This window comes from Cnephaeus nilssonii (genome assembly GCF_951640355.1).
Source record: "Cnephaeus nilssonii genome assembly, chromosome: 2".
In the NCBI taxonomy this organism is placed as follows: Eukaryota; Metazoa; Chordata; class Mammalia; order Chiroptera; family Vespertilionidae; genus Cnephaeus; species Cnephaeus nilssonii.
The window spans coordinates 89,009,068-89,034,575 of NC_137073.1; the positions used below are offsets into that span (position 1 = coordinate 89,009,068).

Genomic DNA, 25,508 nt, shown 5'->3' on the forward strand with positions numbered 1-25,508 from the left:
GCCCCCAACTGACCCGCCCCTGCTGGCCTGGTTGCCCCCAACTGCCTCCCCCCACTGGCCTGGTTGCCCCTAACTGACCCTCTGGCGGTCTGGTCACCCATTACTGCCCCCTCTGCCGGCTTGGTTGCCCCCAACTGCCTCTCCTCCCCGCCCGCCTGGTCACCCCTCACTGCCCCCACGCCAGCCTGGTGGTCACCCCAACTGCCCCTCCCCACCCCCCCACCCCCCCGCTGGCCTGGTCGCCACCAACTGCTCCCCCCCCCCCCCGCCGGCCTGGTCACCCCATGCAGCCTGCTGTTCGGTCGTCTGTGCAGTTGTTTCGGTCATTACAGCCCCTGGCTTTTTATATATTAGGATTGTTAATGTCAGGCAGGAACTTGAGTCAAAGTCCTGTAAGTGATTTTGGAAGATAAGAATTTATGGAAGGCCAAAAGTTACCAGGCAAAGTAAAGTGGCAGTCACAAAAGTCACAGGGAAATGACAGACATGCATGTATACCTTTTATCCCTGAATAATCTTGTAGACGTGGAGGCATGACCCTGGAAGTGGAGAAATTTGGGTTTTCACTAATATTTCTGTTTATTCATTGTGGGACTATTTACTTTCTTTCTTTGTGTTTTCATTCTCTATTTCTAAATTGGAGGTTATGAGTTTCTGCTCTGCCATTTCTCATGTTTTTGGTAGGGATAAGTTTAAAGTGTAAATAATGCTGTTTTCATGTCACTGATGTGTTATTTTTTTTCCAAATGGATATTATTAAAAGCATTTATGATGTTTTGTACAATATGGTGTGTCTCTTTAGAAGTCTCCTTTACCCTTTTTCTCTTAAATTTGTTTTTTAATATTCAGAGCATGAGATCGTGTGTGTGTGTGTGTGTGTGTGTGTGTGTGTGTGTGGTTTAATGCTTTAGTAATTCACACCTTTTAGTTGCCTGCTCATTGATTTTTCATGTCACTGGTAGATAATTTGTGTGCTTTTCACTATTCTTCCTGCTCTTATCTATGGAAAGGGAAACTTTTAGTAATAGCTGTTGCTGAGAGAAATAGAAGATTGGATAATACTTGGCTTTCCCAAGTAACAGTGGACTATAAAATTACTGATTTCTTTTTGACTGGTAGATTTGCTCTAGAATTTGGCTATTCTCAGGCCTTACTATTTGAACCAAACTCTCCCACTCTTTCTATAGTTACTCTGTGTCCTATATTCTCTTTATTTTCCTTAAAAAAGTTGCTACTATTTCAAGTAAAATTGTTTTGTTTTGTTTTTAGTTTCCCTTACTATGAGGATAGGGATATTTTTTTTTGTACATTAAGTCTTTAGGAATCTGCTGATTATTAAGCTGTGGACCTTGATGGGTTTAATTTCTAATTCTTAAATGATCTTTAATGCTTTTCTTTATTAACTAGAGGCCTGATGCACGAATTTGTACATGGCTGGGGTCCCTCGGCCTGGCCCAGGGCTGATCAGGATTGGCCGGCCGACCGGGGAGAGGGGCTGTGGGAGCACACTGACCACCAGGGAGCAGCTGCTGCGTTGAGCATCTGTCCCCTGGTGGTCAGTGCATGGTCATAGCAACCGATTGGTCGTAATGGTCGCTAAGGCTTTTATATATATAATAGAGGCCTGGTGCACGAAATTTTTGCGGGGGGGGGGGTATCCCTCAGCCCATCCTGCACCCTCTCCAATCTGGGACCCCTCGAGGGATGTCCAACTGCCCGTTTAGGCCCGCTCTCGGGCAGTCGGACATCCCTCTCACAATCCAGGACTGCTGGCTCCCAACTACTCGCCTTCCTGCCTTCCTGATTGCCCCTATCTGCTATTGCCTGCCAGCCTGATCACCCCCTAACCACTCCCCTGCCAGCCTGATTGATGCCTAACTGCTCCCCTGCCAACCTGTTTTGCCCCTAACTGCCCTCCCCTGTAGTCCTGGTCACCCCTAACTGCCCTCCCCTGCAGGCCTGGTCACCCCCAACTGCTCTCCCCTGCAGGCCTGGGCCCTCCCCAACTGCCCTTCCCTGAAGGCCCGGTCACCCCCAACTTCCTTCCTCTGCTGGCCTGGTCACCCCTAACTGCCCTCCCCTGCAGGCTTGATTGCCCCCAACTGCCCTCTCCTGCTGGCCATCTTGTGTCCACATGGAGGCAGGATCTTTGACCACATGGGGGCAGCCATCTTGTGTGTTGGACTGATGGTCAATCTTCATATTACTCCTTTATTAGATAGGGTAGAGGCCTGGTGCATGGGTGGGGGCCAGCTGGTTTTCCCTGAAGGGTGTCCCGGATCAGGGTGGGGGTTCCCTTGGGGCGTGGGGCAGCCTGGGCAAGGGGCCTGTTGTGGTTTGCAGGCCAGCCACGCCCCCAGGCAACCCAAGCGGAGGCCCTGGTATCTGGGATTTATTTATCTTCTACAATTGAAACTTTGTAGCCTGGAGCGGAGCCAAGCCTTCTGCTCACTCCATGGCGGCAACCGTTTCTGTTGGGATTTATTTATCTTCTATAATTGAAACTTTGTAGCCTTAAGCAGAGGCCAAGGCAGGCCAGGGCTGTGGAAACTTGGCTTCCTCCATCTCCGGGGGCAACCCTAGCCTCCTGCTCTCTCCAGCTCCGTGGCTGCCGCCATTTTTGTTGCGATTTATTTATTTTCTATCATTTAAACTTTGTAGCATTGAGTGGACGCCTGGGCTGGCAAGGGCAGGCAGAAAGCTTTGCTTCCTCCATTGCCAGGGAAACCCAAGCCTCCCTCCTGCTCTCTCCGTGGCTGCAGCCATTTTGGTTGGGTTTATTTGCATATTCGCTCCTGATTGGCTGGTGGGCATGGCTTGTGGGTATAGCGGAGGTACGGTCAATTTGCATATTACTTTTATTAGATAGGATAGATTCTTGACTTCTCTGAAAGAGATTTACAAGTTAGGCAGAAAGGGTGTTGATTTCACTTTTAATAAAGGCTGCCTGAGTGCCACATTTGCCTTTCTTCCCTTTCAAATTCCAGTAAAAATGCCAGAAAATAAAGTATAGCCCTTCCTTGTAGTTAAAATCTTTAGCAACAGTGATAGAAATTAATGAGGAAATGTAAAGCAGTTGATATCAATTGGCGATAAAGCCCCAAATTACAGAGAAAATAGCACCCCTCAAAAAGCAAGCTTTTATGGCAGAAGCTGAGTTTCCTCAAAGCAAAGGTGGAAGGGAGAAGCAGCAGGACAATAGCATTTTGCCAGATCTTTGATTAAGGGATTAAAAATGTGCAACCTTCTGGGTTCAGAAATAGTTTCTAATGTTTATACAGAGGCTATGGCCCAAAGTTTAGTTGTCTAAAGTGTTAGTTATGCCATGGGTGCGAAGTTTGGGTAATTATGGCTGCTCCTAGTCCCAGAAAATGAGATTTCTATATTTCATGTAATTCCACACAACTGCGTTCACTCTCCCTCCCCAGAGGGATCCTATAGGCTTATGAAATAAATCTCCATTTATTGTGAGTATAGGACTAAAAATGTAGGCTGAGGAAACATACTCTGGTTATCAAAGATGTTATGACAAAACCTTCATCCAAAACAGAAAAAGCAGTGGCAGGAAAGAAAGGCTCCAAAACTCAAGAAGAGCTAGTTCCTGAGGAAACAGTATGAAATTATAAGCCACATAAAATGTTAAAAATTGAATTGTATTCTTAGAGAAAATCCAAGAACATGCACATAGGCTGCTGCTATAAAATTGGAGTTGGGGTTCTGGAACATTAATAATGTGATTGTAGCAATATACCCACTAGAAAGGCTGTGTTGTTGAATGGACAAATACAGGATAGGTGTCTCTGAGAACATGGTACAAAAGAACAAGGAAATAAAAAGTATTAGGGAAAATACAAGAATCTGGAGGATAAAGCTGGATAGCATAATAGTCATCTATTAGGACTTCTCCTGGGAGAACAGAGCCAAGGGAGAAAAGGTGATTAAGAAATATAGGAGGAAACTTCCCAGAGCTGAGCACAGATTGGATATTTATATTAGAAAGGCCTCCTAAGTGTTGAACATGACTTTTGCGTATGATCTTCATTTCTGATACTTTTATAGGGAATACATTTAAAATCAAATGAAGTAGAAAGATTAATCTATAGAGTTGGATAGAGAAATTCCAAACAAATGCTAACTTGAAAGCTATAATGTAAGGCAAAAAATAAATTCAAGCCTAGATATGAATTTACATGGATAAAAGGAATTATCTAGATTTATTAAAGGTACACCTTACCAAGAAGAAACTGTTGTAATGGATCAAAGAGCATGAAATTATCTATAATAATAAAAGCTAATTAGACCGGACGACCTTCTGGACGAAGCCGGGGCTGTGAGGGAAGCCCGGGTCCCAGGTGCCTGCCAGTGGCCGCAGGGAATCCCGGATCCCGGGTGTCTGCCAGCGGCTGGAGGGAAGCCTGGGTCCCGGGTGCCAGAGGGAAGCCCGTGTTGGCAGCCAGGGGAAGGAAGGCGTACTCTTGCACGAATTTCATGCATCAGGCCTCCAGTGTCAAATACAATGCTTGGAAATTTTAAGGGCAATAGCCAAGCCTGCTTTCATGGGAGACTTTAATATGTTTCTCAGAAATAGAAAAGCAGACAAAATAGGAGATATAATTTGAATCATAATTGCAAGATTGAAAATTTACATATGATATGACTTTTAAAATTCTAGAATTTAAAGTATTTTTAAATAATTTAAAGCTCACTATTTAATAATCTCTTATCTGATATGAGAAATTAAAATATTGATGTCTAATAAGATACTAGTAAAACTATCTCTTACATGCCACAAAAAAACCTTTCAAAATCTATCTGGTAACTGAAAACACATAAATCTTGGATAACAGAAGATGAAAATGAAAATACTGAACTTTTGGAAATAATAATAGGGCCGTATTTATTACATTTTTGAGATTTTGCCAAAGGGTATTCAAAGGAATTATTTATGGTCTTCAGTGATTATTTTAGAAAGCAAGAATAACAGAAAATGAGTGACCAAGAAGATAGGAAAATACAGCAGACGTCTCAGGAAAATAGAAGGAAGCAGTTGATGAAGATGAAAACATAAGTTAATGAAATAGGAACTAAACACTTTGAAACCATTCAAATCAATTGGTGGATCTTTGTAATGCCGGTGAAATGGACAGAGCTTTGCAAGTCTGATCAAGAAAGCAAGGAACAAACATCCAATAATACCAGGACTGAGAAAGCTGTAAAACTATAATTGGAGAATCCTAATTCTCAAGTTTATATTCAAATTTGATCATGTTAATGAAATGGACTGTTTTCTAGGAAAACATGCTGAAGTTATCAGAATAGTTGTAAACCTGAATGGAAAAATAACCCAGAAGAAGTTAAAAAAAAAAAAAAATTAAAGCTCTAACACCATAGAAGACCAGATGGCTTTACAGGTAAAGCCTTCGGTGAAAACTAATGTCTTCATCATTTTATTTGTTTTAGATCTTAGAAAAATAGTCAGTGCTTTCTGTCTCATTCTCTTACATTAGCATAACCTTGTACCAGAGCCAGTTAAGAATAACATGTACATGCATCCTCAAGACATAGCTGTCACTTAGGAGTATAAGTAAAATTTTAAGAACTCAAATCTACTAGTAACTGAGAATATAGACAAATTATGACTTAAGGATTTCTTTGAGAAATACTGCAACAATTGGTTAAGAGAAAAATGATATGATCTCAATTTAGCATGCATTCCTCATTAAAAAAAAATTGGTAGGTAATAATAGGGAAAAAATTTGTACTTGAGAAAGGTGAAGCATAAGAGCCATTACTGTCAGGAATAAAGCAAGGCTGTTTCTTTTTACCTCTGATTTGTGAATATGGGAGCCTTCAGGCAGTGCTGAAGAGAAAACACAAAAGACTAGGAGCTGTAAATACTAATAAAGAAGTCAATATTGTCATAATTTCAAACGATAAGACTGAAAAAATCAAAAAGTCTCAGCTGGAAAATACAAGTGTAGGAGCTTGGAAAAGTGGTGATATAAACATTGAACATGCGACATATCATTATGAACCTATTAGAACAGGAATGGAACAAGAACAACCCATTTTCAGATGGCAACAGAACCATCAGATGTTTAGGAAAAGACATAAAAGCAGTGTGCTATGACTCCATGAGGAAAACTATGAAACACTCCTGAAGAGCAGCATTAAAGAAGACCCGAATGCATAAATAAACATCATGTTCCTGGATTGAAAGACTTAAAGGATAAGGATGTGAATTTTCCTCAGATGCATTTATAAACATGCTAGAGGCCTGATGCACGGAATTCTTGCAAGAGTAGGCCTTCGCAGCCCCCGCTGCCTCGTGGTCTTGGCTACCTCGTGGCCCTGCCCCCATCCATTGGTCATTCAGAAGGTTGGTCCGCCTTCTGGTCTAATTAGCATATTAGCTCTTTATTATATAGGATGATCTCACTTAGAACACCATTGAAGTTTTATCTGGGAAAAAGCAGATGGTGAAGCTTTATCTGGAAATGATGTTCAGAATAATAAAGTTTTTGAAAAGGAAAATCTGATCAGATACTAAGACAATTACAAAACTATTATGATTAAAGAAGTGTGGTATTCATGTGGAAACTGACATGTCAGTGGAATAGAAAAGTCCGGAAATATTGACAGATGCCTTAAATTTTGATAAAGGAAGTGCTTTAAAAGATTGGGTTAAGGTGTGCGGTTCAATTTAATGAGGTTTTCTTTTCCCAAACAAGTAATGAAGCCACAATGAAGATTGTTTTCTTTTATCTTGCCTGGAATAGATAGCTCTTTTATTTGTAGATTAGAAGTAATGAAAAAGTGCTCGATTAGAATAGCTATAGCTCTGGTTAATAGACTCCATAAGAATAGAAAAGTAACTTTTTTTCTTTTTTTTTAAGGTTCCCTGTTTGCTGCTTTGGGTATACCTAATAAGCAGGGATCCTGGTCAGGTCATTTAAGCAAAGGGGATTACATTGTTTGGAAGCAGGCTTTGGGGTAGGTTAAATCACAACATAGATAAGCTGCTTGATCATAGAATTTGGAACTCAAAAATGGATGTGCCTCACACATGGTTACTGTCAGAGTTGACTGGCTCAGGTGAGGTTGAAAATGTCCAACTCTGTCCCAGTCCCTCTGTCTGAACCTCATTATTTGGTGTGATGCAGTTTGCCGGCTTCCGTAGGGCTGACCTATTCAAAATTTGTGATTTCTTGGAGATATTTAGATTTGAAAGGTTGGTCTAGACTGGATTAAAGATTTCCGTATTTTTAATAAGTGCTTCAGGTTAATTTAAGAACTTAAGTTCAAGGAAACTATAATAGAACTTTGAGGTGGCCTGAAATGAAATACAGCATATTTTTAGTTGAATTTTAATTTGTGTGAGCTGTCTTTTTATGCAGACTTAATTACAAATTATCGATACTTTTATGAATATTTTTTCTTATCAAATTTTTTTTGGAATTTGTGTATTTATTAATGTTAAACTCACTTTAAAAGCATAGTTAATATTCTTAATGTTATATGAATTTTATTGGGCCTGTCTTAGTTACAGTTACTATTGGCATTTCAACTTGAATCAGTGGTTCTTAACCATTTTAGGAATCCATACAGACCCTTTTAAAAACTTATAAAAATTACAAAGTTTTTGCTTTGCTCATAAAAGCATATGCTTCTCTGTGTGGATTATCTCTCCCTGTTTATCTGTTTACACATACATCTTTTTGTCTTCCTCATTTTCCATTAAGACTACTAATGTCTTTTCTATGATCCATGAAGCCCCCAGGTTAATTACAGTATGGTCGACTCTGAGGGTTTTCTGATAACCTCATTAACTGAAGAGATACTGCTCTCCTGTTCTTTGTAGAATACATGGAGCCCAAATCTCTTATATTGGTCGTTATATCTGCTTCCTTCCCAATCCCATATCACTCTCTGTAGAAAACTTAACAGGCCAAAGATTTTTTTGTTTCTTACATACATAAAGATGATAAAAGCCATTAACAACAGGTAGATTTGGTCTGTTGACTCACATACTCCCATTTCCCTCAAACAAAACCCTGTATTCAGCCATCAATATTTGTCTAGAGCAAGCATGTCAAACTCGCGGCCCCCGGTCCGCATGCGGCCCACAACAAATATTTTTGCGGTTCAGTCAATATAAAGGTATGCAAGAAACATTTTAATAAACATTTTGTAACTTAATTTTTACAATATCCTGTTATACCTAATTATTAATAACAAACTACAACGTTTGCTAATGACTGATTACTATAATCGTGTGGCATTCATTTCCTTTAAGCACCTTATGTGCAGCCGCATCATTTCTCTCCACTAGTACTAGTAGCGAATATTTTAGCCAATTGCCACGTCATTAGTCTTGGACTGACTTGTTTGGTGTGCGCAACAGGAAATATTTCACTTTCGGAGAACAAGAAAAATAGGTTTATTTGCATTACGCTTATTAATTTGTGCAGTTACTTAGTGTCTGGTAAGTTAATACTCAAGAAAAAATATTAATTTTTATTAAAATGTTCTATTATTTAATGTTAACGATTACTCATTTATTTCAGCCCTTTGTATTCAGTATGTCTCTATCAAAATAAGCCTACGTTTCTATGAAAACTGAAGTTTTTGTTTTTTTGTGGCCCACATAAACTTAAACCTTGTTTATTTGGCCTGTGTTAGCCTTTGAGTTTGACATGCTTGGTCTAGAGCATTGCAGACCTTTCTGTCAGTAGCTAACTAAATTATGTTCAGTAGTTGAATTTGGGGAAGATGTTTAAGTTATTTTCTTTTTATATTCCTAATAAGTCCTGATTTCACAGGACTATTTTTTGTCCGTGCATACATTGAGCCACGTAACATGTCTTTAATACTGTATTCTTTTTCTCAGGAAAAGTAAAACTACTTCTGAAGGAACTCTGGCTCTGTATAAACACAGCACAGAGAGCACCTGGTGAAAGCAGCAGATGTGTCCCAGGTGAGAGAGAAGCTTCCAGAAGTACATATTGTACATGCAAGTAGAAATGTTTATCATGGCTATTGTGTGTCTTTAGTTTTTAATGTCTCAGTGTAATAAATAATGAACTAAGCTAGAATGGGTACTCCTAATTATACCAGATTCCTTTTCCTACATTGTACCAATCTCAGTAAATGCATTTGGGTTTTAATTTTTAATAGTAGCTTTTATCAGAGAACATTCAAAGAAGCTGGTTGGACCCACAGTGGAGGTGTATTTGGCAGGTGTGTGCAGAAGACTGAGGACGCACAGCTTTTCCAATCATTTCATGAGTTCTATCCACCTACCGGCAGTTTAGCTTAATTTGATATTATGTAACTTATACCTGTCACTTTGATTGAAATTTTAGTTACAATGTACCCTAAATTTGTAGTCTCTTTTAGGATACTGATATGGTTAGGTAAACTCTCATGTCAGATTCTTATTGTACAGCACAATAAGCTAATATGTTTTCAGAGATTTGATTTAATCTGTGTTATGTCTTCTTTCTACCACATTCAATGGCACTGTATTCAGGATTTAAGATTTGGAAGTAGATGTTAGTCACTTGGAGTGGATGGGGAGAAGATTGCTGTCTTGCATAAGATTAAAGTGCTACTTGCCTGGCTGGTGTGGCGCAGTGGTTGAGCATCGACCTGTGAACCAGAGGTCATCATTTGATTCCCGATCACGGCTCATGCTCAGTATCTTGTGGGGGAGTGCAGGAGGCAGCCAATCAATTATTCTCTCTCATCATTGATGTTTCTATTTCTCTTTCCCTCTCCCTTCCTCTCTGAAATCTCTCTCTCTCTCCCTCTCTCTCTCTCTCTCTCTCTCTCTCTCTCTCTCTCTCTATATATATATATATATATATATATTTTTTTTTTTTTTTAAATAAAGTGCTTAGCTTTTTTGTTGTTGTGCTAGTTTCTTAGATTAGCTGCTATGAATTCACAGATAGTGAAGATGTAAGTCTGTAGAAACATGCACCTAGATTTTCTTCTCAGGCTCTGAAGGTCACTCACGTTCCCTAAGGTCATAGGCAACATTTCAGTTTTCTGTATTAGTCAATAGTCATATTTTATTTTTATTGTAAACACTTTGATTTCATGTTGATAAATATGTTATTAAAAGGGACATTTCTATGTTTAGTAATATTATATGTTTCTTTAAAAATAAAATATTTCAAGGGTTAGGTCTGTTCCTTAATGTTAGCTTTTTCAAGTAGGAGGGAAAACATAGTGTCTTTGCAATATTATAATATAAAATATATTATTTTTTGTTGTTTTGTTTCCATATGAGAAAAGTTACAAAAATAGTAAAAAAAATTTCTTTATTCCACTTTCTCATTTATATTCCCTGCAGTTTAACATTTTCCATAACCTATAATCAAAGCCAGAACACTTAGAATAATGCTGTTAACAAAATGAACCTCATGTGAGTTTTACCTGCTTTTCCACCAATGTCATTTTTCTTTTCCAAGATCTCATGTTGTATTTAGTTGTCATTCTTCTCATCTCCCCCAGTCGGACAGTTCAAATATCTCTCCTTGTCTCTCATATTTTTTCTACTTTTGGAGAGTACAGATGATTTTGTAGAAAGCCTATCAGTTTTGGCTTATCTGATGTTTTCTCATATTAGATTGAGGCGTGTATTTATGGCAAGAACTTCACAATGTGATATTGCACTCTGCTTAGGGTGCTGTACCCAGGGAGAAGGGTTGTGGAGATGCATTGTCACTGGGGATGTTAGAACCTTTATCATTTGTTTAAAATAGCGTCTTTCAGGTTTCTTCATTGTAAAGCTATTACTAGTTAATTATCTTTGGGGAGATAACTTTGACACTCTGCAAATATTCTGTTTCTCTCTAACTATAGCCCACTGATTTTAGCAGCCATCAGTGGATCTTATTTGCTATAGTTGCTACTTTGTCTATAGATTTTATTGTATTTCCCTCATTTCTTTTGCATTTATTAAATGGAATTTTTCTGTAAGAAAAAGCTTTCCCTTTATTAATTTACTTATTTCTGTCACTGTAGTCTCATGGGTATTAATTTTATTTTATGCATTATACTTCAGTACTATCATTATGTATTGTTCAGATTGTCCCAGCTTTGGTTATTGGGATCATCTTCTGGTTGGCTCCTGGGCTCTTTCCGCATAACCCATCCTATTCGGAGTACCTCTTTACTTTCTGACACTGCAAGATGTTTCAGGCCCAGCTTGTATTTCCACTCCCCAGCTCTGTTATCAACCACTTTTCCCAGGAGCCCTGAGTCCTCTTTAAAACATGTTTACAGCTTTTAAAGTATGGCAAATAGATGTTTCTAATGATTTCCAGGACACATAGGTCTTGACTAGTAATTAGTACCACTTCACTTAACCAAAATCGAGACCCAAAAATCATTGGCTTTTTGTAGTAATTTTTCTGTTGTTTAGAATAAAAAGTATTCATGTGACCTGATTCCTTCATTTGAACATTGTACAAATATGGTGATGTAGTAGGCTTGATGTCACTGGATTATAGATCACTTGTCAGAGAAAATTGTGTTTCCTGCCAACTTGCATGCACAAAACTGTTTCTCCCAGGTTCTGCTGGTGTAAGGTTCACCAAGAGAATGGGCACGTCATCAGGGCCCAGGGCCTGTTACGCTGCTGTGCTCTGTTGCGGAGGAGCCACTGGAATCCCATTCATCCATCTACCTGTCTTCTCATCCTGTTTGTTGTGAGCGAAGCATACTTACATGAAGTGTATTAAGGTTTTATAGGATAGTTTTCAGGAAGGGATGGGTTGTTTTTTAAATACGTTTTACGTGGACATTGCAAACGTTTTGAACTGTTAGAATAAGTTAGGATTTTAAGTTTTTCTGATATTGTAAATATTTGATATTTACTTTTTTTTCTACAGCAAAACCTGTCCAAGAAAAGCCCATATCTGGAGAGTCCAGGGAAGATGTTGTGCCTACCCGGGTAGTAGGCAGTCCTCCAAGAGCCTCTGCTGTGCAGACATGTCAGGCAGAGCAGTCCATGGAGATAGAGGTTGATGTCTCTGTATGTAAAAATGTGGGAAAAGAGACACCCAGTGCAGCAGCCCACCGTAACGATGACCAGCATCCTGAGATTTTACTACAGAGGAATGAGGAGGACAGTGCTGACTTTTCTGATCATGATCGCTCTTTTGATGAAGATCTTCAAGCTGCAGTTGACTTCTTCAAACTTCCCCCTCCTCTTTTGTCTCCAGTACCATCACCCCCTCTGGGGTCTATACCACACCATGGCACCTTACCTTCTTCGCTTGCACCTGTGAGTTTGCACTTTGAATTTGAGTCACCAAGTGGGCACATTCTATTATGTTAGCCATACTCAAAGAACATTTGTGGTAATCAGACCAGATTTTATTAGGGAGTAATAAGAGAATTTAAAAAGGCCTGCTAGTGCCCTTAGGATCAACATGTAGTTAATTGAAAAAAGTGTGACTTTTTTCACTTTCTATTATGATTGAATGTTTGTCTTTATCCACAATCAAATTGTAGGTCTCCTATTGTTTGTTCTTATCTCTCATGCCTATCATTTAGCAGATATGGAGTGAATGAATTAAATACATGTTTGTAGCCATGGACTTTTTCAGAGATGGGCAAATTCATTTTTATAGCATACATTAACCTAGGTTGCTAAATTTCCCACTTTATTTTGTGAACTCATCACCTCTTTGTGTGTTTACAGAATGGTTTATCCTAATTTCTTAGGAAGTTAGTTTTGATGAAACAGATTTATGTACTTTTTGGCTTAAGGAGCAGTTAGATAACTTTGAGTCACTTCCTTCATTCAGGAAACATGCATGTCTGTTGTGTTCCAGACATGTGCTGAGGTGACATAGGGTATGGGATGGTTGCCACTTGGTTGGATCTTGTGTGGCAGTCGGACCTTAAGGAATAGGTAATTACACAGCCTCAGTAGAGCACTTCACTGCTGGGAATTGCACCTTGCTGGAGAGGACCTAGACAGGGCGTGGTCCTGAATGGAAGCCGAGTGGAGGGGGAAGGGTGGGAATTGCTTCAGGAAAGTTGGACCAGAGCTCAGTGTTGAAGAGGGAGTGAGGCATTTGGTAGAGATATAGGACTAGGATGAACTTGACACAGGACCATTCACACAGACCAGGTCCATAAGGTCTGTGTGTGTCCTAAGGACTTTCCATTTTATCCTGAAAGCAGTGGGAGATTCTTGATGGATCCAAAGAAGTGAACCTGATGATAAATTTTTATTTGAAAGGTTTGGTTTAGTCACTGTATGAATGGGTAGAGGATGGGGATAGCCAGGAAAGGGGCAAGAACATAAATAGGGAAATCAGTAAATCAGCAGCTTCCTTGATTCTTGATACCTTAACCCAGTAGTGGCATTGTGGTTAAAGAGGTTGGACCAGTTTGGAAAATGTTGAGGATGAATAAGCAGCCTTTGGTGAGATTTTCATTGTGGTTGTTAGGAGAGATGGAGGAGTCAAGGATGTTGGAAAATAACAAATGTAAGAAGAAGCCCTACTTGGGCAAGGTAATGTATAAAATGTTAGATATTAGGTGCGTGTGAAATTTCCAAGTGGACATATGCAATGTGCATTTTAGATCCCTGGGCATGTTACTCGAAGGGAGGCTGGGGTGAGACACAGGCATTCAGGATGCATAAAGATGGAGTCCCAAAGAGACTCTGGGAAACTCAATACATATGTGACCAAGCAGAAAAGGGGAAGAGGAAAGAAAGATTGAAAACAAGTGCCCAGACAGTGGAGGAAAACCAGATGATGGTATCCAACCCCGGGGAAGAAAGGATTGTTTTAGTAGGAGTGTTTCTGTTAGCAGTGTCTAGTCTTCCCCAGACTGCCCTTTTCCTTACAGAACAGGAAGGCCAGGTGTTCAATAAATTTGCTTACTTGGTGGATCACGTGTGATGAAGGCAGTTAGCAAAAGGGGGGGCTAGTTGAGGGTCAAGCAGGGTTTCTGGAGCAGGGGTAGAGATAGGCTGGGTGTAAGGGAGAGTTGTCACTGCATACACTGCTGAAGGGGAAGAGGTGGAGCAGGTCTGGGTAATAACAACATCCAAGGTATAGCACTTGTAAGGAAATGTGTGACGAGAGTTGTCCATGAGTTGTTACCCAGAGTGATGGCCCATTTGATGCTCTGCGTTGGAGTCAGACGTTTCTGGAGGAGTGACTGGGAAGTGGAAGAAATGAGAGGGTTTTGCAGCCAGACTCAGAAGGCTTTTTGGCCAGAAAAATGGGGAAGGAGTTGAGAAGTAGGAGTGTTTGGAGGTTAGGAGAACAAACTGTATACTAGGCCACGTGTGGACTTGAACTGGGAAGAAACTATTATTGGAGAAGAGGTGTGAGTGAGGGTAGCTCTGGGGAGAGGTGGGCTTCTTTTAGAAAAGGGCAGAGCAGTGCCATACTTGTGATGAAGACTTTCCCACCTTATAGCTATTGTAGCGATTCCAGAGAGTAAATTACCTGTCCTCCTATGTGTTCCAAAAGGTTCTTCAGGAAGGATTTACTTTTTTTTTTTTAATGCAGTTAATTGATGTTTTAGTTGGTTGAATTGGTATTTAATTAACTAACTAGTATAACTCATTTATTTTAAGGAAACCTACTTTGGAGAGTATACAGATTCCAGTGATAGTGACTCAGCCCAACGTGAAAGTTCTGAGTATATTTCAGAAGATGATACACCTGAGGCACAGGATTGTTTTGGCTTATCCAGAAAAAATAAAGGAAGTGGTACATGTGAGGAAAAACTCAAATCACATGAAGCCACCCAAGCTCCAAACACATTGGAAGTAAATGAAGTGACACCTGTTGGGTTTGAGGCATTTACAGCATCACTGAGAGAACCTTCAACCACATTCTCCTTAGCTCGTGAAAAACACTGGGCAGTGTCATCTCAATTCATGAGAAGTAGAAAAAGAGACATTTTAGGTGAGACAAAAAGACCAGGAGAGGTTAGGGAAATAGATATGTCGATGCAAGCTGAGGGAACACTTTGTAAACCCACCGGAAATGTGAGTGTTGAGAAGTTGTCTGGTGGCATAGCACAAGGGAAGGAAACAGCCCTCGGGAAGTCAGACATGTGTTATTCTCCCATTGCCAAGAGACCATTAAGTGAACTCATGAGATCTGAAGGAAAAACCCCATTATCCAGAATGATTGGATCATCCATATCAAACTTTACTAAGTGGACACCAACTAATGAAACCACTTGTGAATCAGATTGTATATCAGTTTCTGATCATCTTCAGGGACTATCTAGAGAATTGGAAAAGGAAAGAGAAGACATGCCAGGGTTTGCTTTAGGAGAATCATCTGAACCTGAAGAAGATGCAGATGATGTAATGGACGCAACAGAGCTTGATGTTGAAGCCAAATTTTCTTCCTCTTCTACCTCGGGAGCATTATCTGTCCATAGTAATCCTCAGTTTTCCTCTGGGTTGAAGTGTGGTCATGATACTCATGTTCCTACTGAAGTAATTCCTACTGAAGCACGTCATTCAGAACAGAAGTTAGCTAGAACTTCAAACATGCCAGGTCTGCAGTCTGAGCCATCAGAATGTTCTTCAGGAGCAAATGACCCAGAGGATAGCTTGCATGCTCTGAACCCTGAATTGGGAGCATCTGATTTTCATGATCAGAGTAGCAGTGGGGTAGAATGTACAAAAGTTGTGAAAGATATGACCAAAGTGTGTGCCCTTCCTCAGTCAGTATTCATGAAAGCCGTGAAAGGTGGACAGTGTGAAAGCCAAGGTCCAGGAGCTGAGCTCACAAGTCAATCAGATCTCACAGCATTGGTAGAGTCTCAGTCTGGCTTGAGCAAGAGTGGTTTTGTTAAAAGCACTTCTTGGCACCATAGTAATCTGTTAAGGAGAAGTGGTGAAGAAATGCTGATAGGTAAATCAGAACATCAACAAGAGACCAACAATCAGTTACAAAAGGCAGTGCCATCCATAGAAAATAGAGAGTCAACATCATTGTTGTCTAACCAAGTGTCAGTTATCACCAAGCAAGCCAGGCCTGAAATGATGCAGGGTGCTAGATTGGAACCTTTGAGACTACATAAGAATGAGCCTGCCTCAGCAACAGAAAATGTTGATAATGTGTCATCAATAGCAAGATGTGCAGAAAGAGAGGAGACAACCCAGAACATCAAGGAGGTGGCTGCTACAAAAGAGACTTCACTAGAAGGTTCCACCTCTTGTAGAAAACTAGATTTTGATTCTTCAAGTGGTTCTTTACCAGAAGAAAATTCTCATTGTTCCAAAAATAGTAAGTTATCTTTCTTTTCCGAAAACATCCCAGTCTCAAACCAAAACATGATGGAACCCTCCGTGCAGGCAGAGCTGCAGGAGCAGTGTCCATGTCAAAATGCCACAGATCTGGGCTCATCTGGGTCGGGTGCAGACAAACTTCATCCAGCCACAGAAATGGCAGCGTCAGGAGATTTTCTTATTAAAGAAATATCCTCTGGAGACACAGTCACATCTGGTGGTGAAGCCCTGGTCATTTCAAAGGACTCTCCTAGTGTAGAGCAAAGCCTGGAGGAGCCTCTGGAGCAGCCATCACCAACGCCTGGCTGTGCTTCTGAAGGTCCGGGCACTACAGATACTGCCTTTTTGCCAGCGATTGGCAGAAAATATGAAGAAACACATGGTGTCCCCCAAAGTAGCCTTTCTGGTCCTCTGTACTGTTACACAGGCATTCGGGAGGTTGCGGGTGGTGATACTGAGGTGGAGGAGAGTGAAGCCCCTAGCTGCAGTGAGGGTGAAAATGAGCCTGAAGCCATGACGGATAAACAGCAACAGGATGCTGCCGAGGCCTCCAGAGGAGATGAAGGAACTGCAGATGCTGGTGCTGCCGAGACAAGGCCTTCCACAGAGGTGGGCTGTCTGACCTCAGCGCTACAGGACTTCAACATCAGTACTCTCTCTGAGATAGATAGACTTTCTACGTCAGAAGTTGTTATGTTTCTTGAAAGTTGTCAGTTGAAAGATTATAGTTCAGGGGACTCTGTTCCTGAATATTCTAGCAAAGAAACCCTAAATGAAGAAATGAACAAAGAATTAAAGCAAAATGAAATATCAGGAGAAAAGTACAGAAAGCAAGTCTGTGAAGAAGAAACACTCAAAACCTGTGAAGAGTGGATTGAATCAGAGGAAGATGATTGTCCTTTAAAGGACGCGAGTCAGCTCACTCAGTGTTCTTTGGAAACGCTGTCTGAGGTGCTCACCAAGATTGGGCAGGAACTTCAGTCCAACTGTGAGGACTCAGATGGAAAAGATGCTAGTAATTTGCTGCTCTTCAGTATACATGACAGCCTCACAACCGAACCCATAAAAGAACAAGTCTCACCTCAGCAAACAAGTGGCTCCTCGTTGCAGCCTTCAGATCCATCCCCATCAACAGATGGTTTGGATGCTAAGGGCAGTTCTCCCACTAATAGGGAATCTATTGAAAACACTCAAGACAGATCTGAGGATAACTCAGATGTGACCAGACTGATGGACAGTGGGGACGAAGTCCTGCCACAACTAGCAGAGCCCCCAACCCAGAGTTCTTACTCAGGAGATGGGCAGACAGCTGAGCACAGTGCTGGTTGTGAGGAGGCAGAAAGGACATTTCAGTGTCAGATATCTACAGTAACTTCCAAAGTTATAAATAAGCTTATAAATGACCAAAATCTAGTCATTGAAAAGGGGGACAACTGGACCATCATAAGTGGGGTACCACTCATGCCAAATGTGGACCAGGTTATCCTCTGTGACACCCCTGGAGACATCCCTGCTTCCCCAGATGGAGAAGAGCCCGGAGCTAGTTTCATTTCTGTTATTTCTGCGGAGAAGTCCCCTGAGACCAGCCACCCTGGCTCTCCATTTCAGGAGCCCCCCTGTGATAGTAATCTTCCATGCACCCAAGAGGATATTTCTAGCAGTGGTCAGAGTTCTAACTTTGATAAAAGTCGTTTGCGGAACAGACCTGTGAAACCTAGTGTAAGGATTAGTTCTGAAATTTATGATTTTGAGTCTCAGATTGTTGCATCGGATCACACATATTATAACTCGAAACTGGAGCCATTTGACAAAAACAAGAATCGGTCAAAGATTTCAAACAAAGATCAGTCAAATAAACTGGTAAAGACTTCAGCACCAGGCAGAGTTGAAACTAATCCAGGTGAAGTTTCTCAGTCATCTTCAGGGGACAGAGGTAGCACAAAAACCCAGAGACCTCAAACTCAAACCATTCTGGCCAATGCTGACACCTCTACCCCTACAGATTGTTCTGCTGACACTCTGAGTAAAATAAGGCAGGAGGTGGGGCCCCCTTTGCCACCCCTGCTTGCTCCTCTGATTGCCACACCTCCGAGGACTTCACACCCAGTTTCTCCTCTGATATCAAGTTCCAGTCCCTCCTCACCCACCTCTCCTGTTGGCCAGCTTTCTCCAGCATGTGAGATCCCAATGCCACCTATGATGTCTCCTTTGCTGGAAGATCCAGGGCGTGCCTCCCCTTCATGCACATCTATGTCTCCATCTGCTGTACCTGCTGGGGAGAGGATATTATCATCTCCTTTGCAGTTTTGTGCTACCACCCCAAAGCATGCTCTTCCCGTGCCTGGCAGACTGCCCCCCTGTGCGTCTGCCCACACTGCTGTGACTGGGCCGCAGGAAAATTCTGTTAAAATTCTTGACACCATGTACCCAGAGTTATCTGCCAGGGCCCGCACTCTCAACATCCTCAAAGGGAATATTCAGCTCACACGAGGGCCACCTGGTGACCGTCAGAATTTACCAGGGCCGGTCAGTGCTATAACAGGCTTCAAAGCAATCACTTCCATGTCAACCGCCTTTGTCAAAACAGGGGGCAGCTCTGGTGGTGACTGTAACCAGGATAAATCAAGAGATTTGGGCACCCAACAAAATTCAAGTGGGAAAAGGACATTGTCATCGTGTATACCGAGGAGTGCTAAAAGATTGCGCCTGGACAGCGGGTCCCCAGAACCAGAAACCTCGAGCCCCACTCCAGAAGGAGTCAAACACCCCCGCAGGAACCTCCCTCAAGTTGAAGTCACAGTGACAGATGAAGAATCAAGTTCTGTTCCAGCTGCCAGTACAGTTTCACAGTTGCCTCTGAACCCCAAAGAAACTGTGGAGTCCCATGATAAAGCCATAGCTGATGCTCTGAAGAAGATTGCAGAGTCCTCCTTTGACCTGTTGCCTGTCATTCGGAGTCATGTATATGTGGGGAATATCTCCAAAAAGCCTGTAATGAGAGATCAAGAGAAAGAAGTTGTCTATGATTTCAGCACAACGAAGAAGGTAGGTGGCAGCTGTATCTGAGAGTTTAGGAGTTGCTCATCAGGGACAGGCTGTCAAAGTGGCAGATGACCCCAACAGAAGTTTTAGTTCAGAAATGGACAGTTATCCATACGAACAGTGAAGCCTATACTGTATTTATAGCCAGCATTTTATGCATTTGAGATAAGACACTAGAGATTTGGTCATTTATGTTCATCAAATAACTTAATTTAAAGTAAGTATTCTGTCAGAACTAAAATTGCATGTGTCCCATAGAATCTGACATGTTTAAAAGCTCAAAATTATTTGCTTGAAAGCATCAAATGCTTATCACATAATAGACCCTTTTTTCTGTAAATAGTATTATGTACACATTTGAGTTTGATAGTCTTTCAGAAAGACAGCCTGTGGGTTTGGTTTCCTCTTCTCAATGTATATTGCAGTCAAACAGCAGGTATTCAGTTTCAGTTCTACTACAGTTTATTAGGACTGTCACAGGCTTACATTTTCTAAATGCCCATATTGACACCTTGTGTGGATGACTTCCAGTACCATACTTTATTGGTTATCTGCACAGTCTCCAATTCATAATGGTATAAATATTTTTCTTAGATTTGTTTACTTCCAGAAAGCATACAGAACACTAAGTAATTTTGAAAAGATGTTTATTTTCAAATAGATATGTCAAATTACTTAATGCTTCTCTTACTGAGCAAGAAAATGTTACCTCATATTTAAAGCTCTGAACAGGATAAATGTGTTGAGTACACTGGAGTTGAGAAAACAAGAAGGGAATAGGATAGTTTGGGCTTAATACATGCACACACACAAATTGTAGCCACAACACCAAGACAATATAATTGGTGGGAGTGGCAACAGGCAGACAGGTGTGCTCAGATTTGCCTCTAGCACCTGTAGCATTGCTGACCACAGGCAGCTGACAGGTATGGACTTATCCTTCCCCCAGAGCCCTTGGCTTACCTGCTAAGCAGGTCGTTACTGGTTAATACCCTCTTCTACCTTCTGACAGTGCGTGTGTTATTTTTCCAGTAGATGCCAAATTTTGCAACTTAGCTTTTCTTTCATAGGCTAAAGATAAATATCGTACATTGCCTTTTGATTTTCTTTCCCCCCACTCCAGCATTTAGCGGAGTGCTTGCTTCACTCTATTCTCTCAGAACTAAAAATTCAGAAGATATCTCTGGAGCACAATTACATTCATGCACTCTGCAGAGTGTATGTGGGTATTTGTCGGCAACTTGGAGACTTGGAAAGAGCTCGCTTGTTCTGCTACAGCCTACTTAAGGAAGGTATGTTTACATGGCGGCGTTTTTTGTATTGAAAATATATTATTGTGTTTTTACCTCATTATATTTGGTTCTATATTTTTAGCTGAGCAATTGCTGTGTATTTTTTTTAAATTGTGTAATGATTTATACGTTTACTAGAGGGCATGTAGAGCCTTAGGTATACCTGTCCATTCCTGGTTTCCAGTAGGAGAATTCCTGTGACTTGAACTTACTTAAATCAGCATTTCACTTGTATAGAATACAGGATCTCTCATTACTGTTTATTGTTTCATTCCTTGTGCAGCTACTTTAGAATCAGATCTAGTTGACACAAGATAAAGGAATGATTTAAAGTCAGTGGTAAACCACATTACTGTGTCATCAGCTGGAAAGGACAGAAATATGAGATGGATTCATAAGCTCATGAAGAGTATCAGAAGTGGAAAGGAGGGCTGTCCTTTGATTCTCTTTTCCCTTTACTACTATTTCTTCAGTCTCTACTGATGATCAGATTAGGAGTCATTCTTCATTATATCATGTCAGTGGAGACATTTTTAAATAGTAAAATGATATACAAATGCAACATAATATTATCTTAGAAAGTCTTACCTAAATTGCAAAGACTTATAATCTTTTATTACCATAATGTATCCATCACTTCTAGAATTATGAGGCTGCTGTGTTTGTTGCCCACATCATTTCTTTGTTTACTCTTTTATTCAACAAATAGTTACTGGCGCATGCTAAGTGTTAAGGCTTCAATGGAGACCAAAACCAGATATGATCATTCAGTGTGGCCAGTACATGGTAACAGCGCACAAGCACACATCGGGTTTTATTGTGGTGGAAAGCAGAAAGGAGAGGGGCATGGACTCTGCTGAGCACAGCTGGATTTCTGGTTCTTCCTCAAGCACAACGAGCCCATTCTCACCTCAGGCTCTAGTATTACAGGTTTCTCTCTTGGGGAGCTTTTTCCACAACTTTGTATGGCTAACTTCGTGACTTAACATAACTCTCTTGGTCATTCTTTATCTCTTCTTCTTCTCCTTTTCCTTCATGGCACTTACCCTGCTTACGTTGTTTGCTGTATTACTCCTTTAGATTGCATACTCTGTAAGGACGCAATTTTGTTATTCTTGTTTCTACTATATTTCTACCCCAGAAAAATGTATTGTGCACAATCATTGCAAAACACTTTTGATAGTTTCTTATAAAATTAAATCATTAGTTTATCATATGACCTAATGATTTATCATTAGTAAATCATTAGTTTATCATATGACTAGAAATTTCACTCTTAGGTACTTACCCAACAGAAATAGAGACATACCTTTGAGTGGACCAGTGCACAGATATTCACAGTGCCCTCATTTATAATATCCCATAACTGGAAACAGATGTCCATCAGTAGGTGATGAAAAGCAAGCATGATGATGAGCAGTGGAATACTACTCCCCTGAACAAAAGCGTGGACTACTGATGCATGCAACAGTGTGGATGAATCCCAGAAACATTATACTGAGAGGAAATCCGACAGAAAGGGTACATGTGCTCGATGTAAATTAGGCAAACTAATTTAAAGTAACCGCAAGCAGATCTGTGTTGTCTGGATTTGAGGTGAAGTGATTCATTATTGGAAAGGCTCAAATCCTGGGAATTTGGCATGATGGCAATGTTCTAAATATTGACTGGTGGAGGTTACATGGATGTATTCATTTATCAAAATTCATCCAACTGTCTGCTTTAAAAGAGTGTATTTTATTGTATTTTAGCTGTACCTCAATTAAGTTAATTGAACAAACAAAGGACAAGCCACAGTGTAGGAAAAGTTATTTACAACAAAGGATTATCATCATAATTTATAAAAAAAATGTTTTCAAACCAATTGCTCTTTGTGTTCTACAAGGGTGTTCTCTTGTACATGCATACAAAAAATAGCCTGAAATGACACTAGCCAATTAGAAGGGCTCTGGGACTGGGGCAGGCTGGAGAAAAGGTAGTTGCCTTGTCTTCATGTTTTAGAGTGTATTGCTCTTTTCAACAGTGGTATATATTCATGTATTATATTTCAAATTTAAAGAAAGTTTGCCAAGGGGATGGGGGGAAAAGAAGAGAGAAGCAGATTTTTAAATAACTGAGGCTGGGCCTCAGTGGGTAGGAGGCCTTGCAAGGTTCAAGTGAAATTACTAACATTTATTTATTCACTTGATCAGTCATAAGGTTTATCTTATTTTCTTTCTTATAGATTTTCCAGAGTCAGAAAAATTGACTTTGTTCATTGCAAACATGTGGCATGATATATTTATCTCTCAATCAGTGATTAATAAGGCAATGCAGCTAGTTGCCAGGCAACGTGCTAAAGGAGAGGTTTTGAACTGTTTAAGAGCTTTTCTCAACTGGGAAAAGGTGAGGTTTATTTTTACTTCTTGTAATACCATACTTTGTAGATCTCACATAAATGTTATTATTTGGTGTTCTATTAGGTGATAGTCCTTTTAGAGATAATATATTCTGTGCCTTACATCCTTTAAAATGTCATTTTAGCTTAAGCTTTTTTTTTTTTAATGTTGTTCATTAAGTATGTATGTGACCCTTTGGGAAGAATTGTAGACCTGTGTATTGTGTTAATTTAACAGTTTATTTTGTGCACTAATTTATGACTGATGAGATTATATATATGTGTAAGGGCTCCAAGGAGAGCTGTAAACAACTTATTTCTACAGTATGTACTAAGAAAGATGAAAAATATCTTAGCTTTTTCCTGTTAATATTTTTCTGAATCTTATATTCTATATTTTTCTTTCTAGTTGATGGACTTTCTATTACTTTATTATTTTCTTTAGTAACTGATGTGCTAATATAGTATCTAGGTTGGTGTTTTAGTAGTTTTTGATATTAATATTTATTAGATTTCTGTTTTCTTAAAAATAGCAAAGAAAAAGGCCACTCTCCCAGGCTGCCTATAGGGCCACTTGGCTCCTGTGTCATCCTCCGCTTGTGTAAAGGAGCCTTCTCGTTTGGCCAGTTTGGGATGAAGCCAGATGTGATGATTTGATAAGAAGAGACATTATTTATAAAGAAGATAGAATTTTAGTAAATGTATTTACCCTGTATCAGATTAAATACAAATATAAAGTCAAAGCTATAAAATATGAGGAATACTTGTGGGGAAAATACTATTAAAGTACAAGACTTCCAAATTCTCTTACAGATTTCAACAGATCTGATAGATAAAAATTAGTAGAGACATAGTGGAATCCTATATAATAAAGAAGTAATATGCAAATTAACCATCACTACAACACAAGATGGCCACCCCCATGTGGTCAAAGATGGCCGGCAGGGGAGGGAAGTTGGGGGGGACCAGGCCTGCAAGGGAGGGCAGTTGGGGGCCATCAGGCCTGCAAGGGAGGACAGTTGGGGGGAATCCAGGCCTGCAGGGGAGGGTAGTTGGGGGGGACCAGGCCTGCAGGGTAGGGCAGTTAGAGGTGACCAGGCAGGCAGGCAGGCGAACGGTTGGGAGCCAGCAGTCCTGGATTGTGAGAGGGATCCCAGATTGGAGAGGGTACAGGCTGGGCTGAGGGACACCCCCCTCCCCTGCACGAATTTCGTGCACCGGGCCTCTAGTCTATGTATATATAAGCCTAAGTGACCAAATGACCGGTTGCTATGGCACACACTGACCACAAGGGGGCAGACTCTCAACGCAGGAGCTGCCCTGTGATGGTCAGTGTGCTCCCACAGTCAACCTCCTGTGGCTGGCCAACCTCCCGCGGTCCCTCGGCCTGGCTTGGCCAGGCCGAGGGACCCCACTCGTGCATGAATTTGTGCACCGGGCCTCTAGTTCAATAATATAAAAGGTAAACTTGAATGAAGAATCTGCATTTTTTCATATTTTGTAAATGTGGCACTTTTATAAAAACTAGTCATGATTTGGGCCATATAAAAACTTTAAAAAGTCAAGATTCTACATACACAATTGTCTGTCTGGTAATCAATAAAATTGGACCTAATTAATTCAGAGATTTCAGAAAAGTACCATAAAAGTGACTTGGAAATTTAAATACACAGCCCTGGGCAATCTGGGAACAAATAGAAACTCAACAATAAATTCACAATCTTTCAAATGTCATTGAGAAGGAAAATTTTCATAACAAAGATCTCTGGTTTTGGAAAACCTGTATTCATTAAAGTTGTTTAAATGTCTTTATTATTAAGCAAATAAATAAAGTTTCTGGTAATCATCTTAAAAATTAAGTCTGTGACAGAATCGAGAAAAACATATAGTTTAAAAGGTAATACATGTAAGTAGAGAACAAAAAACACATAAAAGGAAAGCATTGTCTTTAAAAATACTAATAAGATTGATAACTTAGTTCAGATTAATGAAAAAAAGAGAAAAGCCAAAAATAGCCAATCATCTGGCTGAGGATAAAGATCCATCTACATTTACAGGATAGTGACCAAGAAGACTACCACCTACCTACAATCTAGAGCAACAGATTTGGAAACCTAGAATGATTTCTTAGCAAAATAAAACTGACCAAAATTGGTTTTAGGGGTAGAACACTTGATTAAACCTGTTGTTTTCAATGATCATAGAAGAGGTTGAGAAGATGATTAAGAATGTACTATACAAAAATCATGTATAGGTTTCACTTGTATTTTGCCTCATCTTTATAGAACCAGATAATCCCAGACTTTTTCAGAAATAAAAGATTGAAAGTGCTTTGTTCATTTTTCATAATAAACCCTAGTAAAAAAAATTAACACAAGAAAACAATTATAAATCCACTTTGGTGTTTACCCAAGAGAAGTCACAGTTATGTCTACACAAACACTTGTGTATGAATGCTCATAGCATCATCCTATGTAATAAAAGCCTAATATGCTAAGTG

At 40.2% G+C, this 25,508-nt stretch overlaps 1 protein-coding gene across 3 annotated transcripts in view; it reads left to right on the top strand.

Moving 5' to 3' along the window:
- ICE1 (interactor of little elongation complex ELL subunit 1) overlaps nucleotides 1-25,508 on the top strand; it is a 60,114-nt gene that overhangs the window by 26,383 nt on the left and 8,223 nt on the right. For 2 of the 3 annotated variants that reach the window (XM_079788272.1, XM_079788273.1), the window contains 5 exons: nucleotides 8,891-8,977; nucleotides 11,904-12,298; nucleotides 14,621-19,342; nucleotides 20,463-20,631; nucleotides 22,856-23,016. In XM_079788272.1, coding sequence (XP_079644398.1) covers nucleotides 8,891-8,977; nucleotides 11,904-12,298; nucleotides 14,621-19,342; nucleotides 20,463-20,631; nucleotides 22,856-23,016 — 5,534 coding nt within the window. Of the gene's footprint in view, nucleotides 1-8,890; nucleotides 8,978-9,896; nucleotides 11,721-11,903; nucleotides 12,299-14,620; nucleotides 19,343-20,462; nucleotides 20,632-22,855; nucleotides 23,017-25,508 lie in introns of those variants that run through there. The other variant, XM_079788274.1, reaches the window with a different exon arrangement.